At 36.2% G+C, this 7,113-nt stretch overlaps 1 protein-coding gene across 1 annotated transcript; it reads right to left on the bottom strand.

Annotated features, from left to right (window-relative positions):
* Nucleotides 1-3,558: 3,558 nt before the first annotated feature.
* On the bottom strand, nucleotides 3,559-3,891 carry LOC145796230 (uncharacterized). The gene has a single exon (XM_082881281.1). It carries the CDS (start codon nucleotides 3,889-3,891, stop codon nucleotides 3,559-3,561), a length of 333 nt encoding a protein of 110 aa, XP_082737407.1.
* Nucleotides 3,892-7,113: the final 3,222 nt, after the last annotated feature.

Below are 7,113 nucleotides of genomic sequence, written 5' to 3' on the forward strand. Positions count from 1 at the left end.
TTTATTTTTTTTAAAAAGGGGTAAAAAAAAAAACATTGAATATGAATGTTAAGAAGTAAATTTTTTTACTTGGCATAATTTATCATTTTGTTCTGAAATGTGAATATTATTAAAATGTTTGATTAACTCACTTCAACAAAATGTGAAATACCATGAAATTCATGAACTTATTATTATTAATATTATTATTTGATTGGAATTCCATTAGATTAATTGTACAGCTAGATAATTGTGGACCGCAAAACATTTCACATGCAACCAGAAAAGGTCATGTGCTTTGTTTTCTTCTCACCAAATGTAGAGAATATATATATATATATATGGAAATATATCTATGTATTATATAAGGCAAATGGTGATTTTTAACCCACAAGTCTTATAGGAGTTATAATATCTCAATCTTAATTTTTTAATTTTATGATTTAAAAAGAAAAATCTCTTGCCCAACACTCAATTTTGGACTTTTTTTTTTTAAAAAATTTAAAACCCTAAACCTTACCACTACATCTTATTTTCAATTGACACATCCCCATACTGCCACACATTATTATTTTTATTTACCTCCACACCTTAACACCTCCACAGCCACAATCTTCAATTCAACACAATCTTCACAATATTCAATTCAACAACATGTAAGTAATAGTTCCTTTTTTTTTTTCATTTATTTATTTTTATTATGAGTAAAAATGTGATTGTGATTTTTTCCACTCCGTTTTAATTACACGGTGATTGTATTTTTAAATTAATTGTGTTTTTTTACACTCTATTTTAATCACATGGTGAGAAAAAAAATTGTCACGCCCAAAAAATTTACACAATAAAGATTCATCAACTCCCATTGTTAAATGTAAACATAAGTTTTCAATGTCAACATCATCTACAAATCTCCAACATTTATATTTATTGATCATTAAGAGATTTACAAAAGGTATTCTACATGAAAATATACATTCAACATCCCTAGTATATGAATCTATAGCATGTGGCATAACAAGTCAAGTACAAATAATGCCCTCAAGGGCTACAAATTCCAAGGCTTAAGTCTGGTTATACAAAAGTGATTTTCAAACCTATACATATAAAACCCTAGGCTTATCAAAAATAATTACAAGAAAAAAAAAAAAAAAAGAGAATTGTCCTCTCAAAACGTATCCCACACCTCTAACTCGGCGAGACGACCATATCCTTTCCGGCACAAAATCCCACAGGGGTGAGCACAAAGCCTAGTAGGAAAATCTCAATAAAGTATATACATTTTATACAATCTCATAGGATGAATGCATATGCCATGCCATATTCAAAAACATAAATCTTTATCATTTGAAACTTTTGTGCACAATGCAATCTTGAGAATTTAACAATTCAATAATTTCAATGTAATTCAGGGGTAGTAAATACGACTCAGGTAATCCCGAAGTTGGTGTTTGCAAGTAGGCATAACATGCACTACCAATCCTCACTTTACCAGTAGCTAACTGGAAGGCACGTGGTACCTCCTCCGCGCGTGTTTTCAGTTTTTCACCATGGACACTTTGGCCAACTTAACCAATATCAACTACACCCGCTACCCGGACTACCAACGTATTTACACCCCCCAAAAAAAAAAAAAATCAATATGATCTTATTTCACAAAACAATTTCCTTTTTCAAAACAATACTTTTTTCCAAGGTAATATTCAAATCCAATTGTACCAATGACAAAATGGAATGACCATGCAAATGCCCAATGCAATAATAAGGTTCCATTTAAATATCTCAACAATGCCAATTTGAAATGTGATAATAATTAAATCAAGTGGCAATGCAATATATTTCTATATTAATGCGTTGAAATTTCTCAATTTCTCCATTCATTCACACAATCCTCTATTGTGATCAAATTTCCACATCTCTTGGCATGTTTTTACTTCTTATCCTCATTATTATGTCTTAATCTTGGCCTACGAATGCCTAGAATGCAATGAGAATGCTAAAATGTACTTGAACACATTTAACAAAACTTTGCTGACAACAGGGGTCCTGCTTGAGCGCACCTTGCAAAATGTGAGTGGTCGCTCAAGCGCAACTTCTTTCGCTTGAGCGATTTGTAAAGTACTAGTTGTGTGATTTTCACGCTTGATGGACGCTTGACGGTTGCTTGAGCGTGAGACCAGGTCCTCGCTCGAGCGTAACTCTTGTCGCTCAAGCGGTCTGCAAAACATGTGAACTTCTAGGAGCATGTATTTTACGCTCAAGCCAACATTTGGTCGTTCGAGCGGAGATGAAAAAACAAAGGTGGCCGCTCGAGCGCAAGATCTGACGCTTGAGTGGAGAGGTCGAATTTTAGAATTTCCAGATTTACCTCCAAGCTTCCAAACTTAAATCAAATGCTCCAAAACTCATCTTTTTGGGCCAAACACTTGAGGAATCATATGTGAACTTGGAAAACATTGGGAATTCTAAATCATTTCGCAAAATTAAAGCCCAAAACTTGCTAATTGTGCAAAACAAAACTCAATTCTTAGAAAACATAACATGCATGTATTGCCTTGACTTCAAAACTTCCAAAACATGATCTAATAACACAAAATGACATGAAACTAGATGAATTCCCAAAACTAAGGTGAATTAGTAACGTGAATGAGGAAATTCTAGGGAAAACAACTTCAAGATGCTATGAAATATGTATGCATGCATGGTTTGAGTTCATTTCTCCAATTCTAGCTTAATTCTCCAGTTAATTCACCTATCTCACTTGATTCCATGCATTAACCAACTAAATTTCAAAGTTAGAAGCTTGATTTCATACCTTAGATGTCTATTTGAGCTCTAGTTAGCTAATTGTTGAGTCTCTAAGCCAACTCTTCCAAGTTTCTACAACATCCAAGTGTTTGAACTTAATTTCCTAAGCCCTTATCTCTCTCTCTCTCTCTCTCTCTCTCTCTCTCTCTCTCTCTCACGTTTATGAGCTCAAATATGAAGGGATGAGAGTGTGTAACGTGTGCGTGTTGAGTCAAATAAGCCTTATATAGGCTTGGTTAGTGGCATCTAATTAAGCTAGGCTTAAGTTCACTAATCCACATGATTGAATTCAAATTAATTCATTCCGAATCGAATTTCAATTAAACCAACCATAATTTCTCAAAAATTCTGAATAACACATATATCAAGTCAATTTCACAATCGGATACCGATAAGGCCTTCAATCGGTAAAACAAAATGGAAATACACATAGATATTCCTGCTATGAATAGATAGAAACACAAATAATTCAACACACGCGCAATTAATTCAGAATTTCATCTTAATTACTCATTAAGCATAATTACTTATGATCAATCATGGTTTAGCAGGTAATCATAGGTCGGGGTTGTTACAATCTTCCACCCTTAAAGAGTTTGGTCCTCCAAACTTGAATTACTTTCATTTTGGAAGAATACCAGGTCCAAAGGAAACAGATCAGGGTATCTTTTTCATCGCATCTTCATCTGTCTCCCAGGTTGCATAAGTCCCTCCATGGTTCTGCCAATCCACTTTTACTAACGAAATTTCCTTGTTTCTCAATCTTTTGACTCTTTAATTCACAATCTGAATTGGCCTCTCCTCATAGGTGTAGTCATCTTTCAAAAGCACATGTGTTGGTTCAATGACATGTAACGGATCTTGTAGATAGTCCCGAAGCATGGAGACGTGGAAAACATTATGCATATGTTCCATGACCAGCAGTAAGGCTACCCGATACGTCACTGGATTGATATTCTCAAGGACTTCGTATGGTCCAACATATCTCGGTGCTAATTTTCCTTTCACTCTGAACCGCGTCTGGCCTTTCATCGGTGTTACTTTGATAAACGCGTGATCCCCGACTTCATATTCCCTATCTCTTCTTCGGACATCCGCATAACTCATTTGACGATTTTGTGTAGTTTTCAATCTTTGTCGAATCAATTTCATATTTTCCGTTGTTTTTTGGACAAGTTCCAGTCCCAACAAAGGTTTGTCACCTATTTTAGCCCCATAGATCAAAGAATGAAATTTCCTACTCCCGATACTCGAATGGTAGCTATTATTATACACAAATTCGGCCAATGGTAAGTAGGTCTTCCAATTGCCTTGAAAGTCTAACACACACATCCATAACATGTCCTCCAATGTTTGAATGGTCCATTCAGATTGGCCATCTGTCTGTTAGTGATAAGCACTGCTTAATCTCAGCTCAGCCTCAAAGCTTGTTGCAAACTCTGCCAGAATCTCGAAGTAAACTTAGGATCTCTGTCAAATACTATGGACACTGGAACTCCATGCAATTTTACAATCTCATTGGCATACAAATTAGCCAACTTATCCGCATTATACAAAGATTTGACAGGTAAAAAGTGAGAAGATTTAGTTAAACGATCAACAATGACCCAAATAGAATCCATACCTCGAGAAGAGTGAGGTAGTTTGATAATGAAATCCATAATAATATGCTCCCACTTCCATTCCAGTATTGGAAGCGGTTGAAGTAATCCAGCAGGTTGTTGATGTTAAGCTTTAACTTGTTGGCAATGTAAGTATCTAGCCACAAAGTCAGCAATGCTTTTCTTCATTCCAGGCCAGCATAAATTTTGTTTCAAACCATGGTACATCTTCGTATTCCCCGGATGCGTAGCGAATTTAGAATTGTGTGCTTCGGTCATAACATGTTTTGTCAAGTCAGAACAATCTGGTACACAAAGTCTATTATGGAATTTCAACACATTATTCTTAAACACAAATCCCAGCCTTGGTTTTGAGTCAATCTTATCAATAATTTTCTTCAAAAACTCATCTTCATGTTGTTTCTTTTTAATTTCTCCTATGATAGCAGGCTGGGCAGAGATGGCGGCTAGAATCCCGCTTTGTTCATGCAGGGCTATCTCAATTTTATTCTTCTCCAAGTCAGCTATTAATTCTTTCTGATTAGTAAACAAACATGACAAGGTTCCAACTAATTTTCGACTCAAAGCGTCTACCATTGTATTTTCTTTTCCCGGATGGTACATAATTTGCAAGTCATAGTCTTTAATTAGTTCGAGCCATCGCCTCTATCTTATGTTCAATTCTTTTTAGGTGAAGAAATTTTTTAAGCTTTTATGATCTGTATATACCTCACAAGTTACTCCATACAGATAATGACGCTAAATTTTCAAAGCGAACACCACTGTTGCCAGTTTAAGATCGTGAGTCGGGTAATTCTTTTCATGAGGACGAAGTTGCCGAGAGGCTTGAGCAATTACCTTCCCATTTTGCATCAACACACAGCCCAAACCTTTATAGGAGGGATCACTGTAAATCTGAAACCCATCAGTTCCGTTAGGCAAGGTCATAGTTGGTGTAGTTACCAGTCTAGTTTTCAATTCTTGAAAAGCTGACTTCTGTTGATCATTCCAGTCAAATGGTACATTTTTCTGTGTCAATTGTGTCAATGGCATAGCAAGTTTCGAGAAATCTTTCACAAATCTTTTGTAGTAGCCAGCAAGTCCCAGAAAACTCGTAACTTCTGACACATTTGTTGGTCTAGGCTCCACAATAGCTTCAATTTTCTATGGGTCAACAGAGATACCATCCTTGTTGATTACATGCCCCAAAAATGCCACATTGTTAAGCCAAAATTCACATTTGGAAAATTTTGCATATAACTTCTTTTCTCTTAGGACCTGTAAAGCAATTCTCCGATGATTTTCATGTTCTTCCCTACTTTTAGAATAAATCAATATATCATTGATGAACACAACAATAAACTCATCAAGGAATTGTTTGAACACTCTATTCATTAAGTCCATGAATGTTGCGGGTGCATTAGTTACTCCGAATGGCATTACCAAAAATTCATATTGTCCGCATCTAGTTTTGAATGCAGTTTTCTCTACATCTTTTGCTTTGACCTTTAACTGGTGATACCCGGATCTAAGGTCTCTATTGGAGAACACTTGTGGTCCCTGAAGTTGGTCAAATAGATCATCTATTCGGGGCAATGGATATTTGTTCTTCATGGTTACTTTGTTCAACTCACGATAGTCAATACATAGCCTCAAAGACCCGTCTTTCTTTTTGACAAACAGCACTGGAGCTCCCTAAGGTGAGGTGATCGGATGGATGAATTTCTTGTGTAAGAGTTCTTGGAGTTAGACTTTCAACTCTTTCAGTTTGGAAGTTGACATTCTATAAGGGGTTTTAGAAATTGGTTATATCCCGGGTTCTACATCAATAGTAAACTCAATTTCCTTATCAATTAACTCCCCAAGTAGGTCAGTAGGAAATACATTAGAAAATTCACAAACCATAGGAATCGTTTCCACATCAGCATTATTGGAAAACTCAATCAACACACAACACAAGTAGCCCTGACACCTTGTTCTTAACAATTTCTTGGCTTTCATAAATGAAATCAAGTATGGCGGAGAAACCACCCCATTTCCAGTAAAAACAAACTCAGGCAAACCAAGTGGTATAAACTTGACGGTTTTATTCACACAATCAATAGTGGCACAATAGTTCATCAACCAATCCATGCCTAATATACAATCAAAATGATCAATGTTCAAAGGCAACAAATCAACATACAATGTCATATCACCAATTATAATGTCCCATGCCGGATATACATAAGCACATATCATAGAACCTCCCGATGGTTCAGACACAGAGAGTAAATAATTCATAGGTTCTAATGGTTGAGTCAATTTTTGGGAAAAAGCATGCGACACAAAAGAGTGTATAGAACTAGAATCTATCAAGACATACGCATTTTGAGCACAGATGGAAATTAGACCTGACACCACAAATTTGGTGTTTTGTACATCTCCAAGCACTAGCGCAAACACTCTCCCTTGCCTTAACGTCTTATTCCCGGTATTACTCCTGGTATTAGTTCTCGCATTGGTCCTCGTTATAGGAGTGGATCCGGCTAAACTTGCTGCAAGACTGTTAGCATTGTCTAATCTCAGCGGACAATCTCTAATCATGTGGCCAGTCTTGCCACACCGAAAACATGCACCTCAGTTACAGTAACACGTGCCTTTATGCTTCCTTCCACAATCGTGATAGTTTGGAATAGAGCCACTACTTTGGCTAAAGCTACTGGAGGACCCCGTATTCTGCCTTTTT

The sequence above is a fragment of the Camellia sinensis genome, chromosome 7 (genome assembly GCF_055761805.1).
Source record: "Camellia sinensis isolate YWXY chromosome 7, ASM5576180v1, whole genome shotgun sequence".
NCBI lineage: Eukaryota > Viridiplantae > Streptophyta > Magnoliopsida > Ericales > Theaceae > Camellia > Camellia sinensis.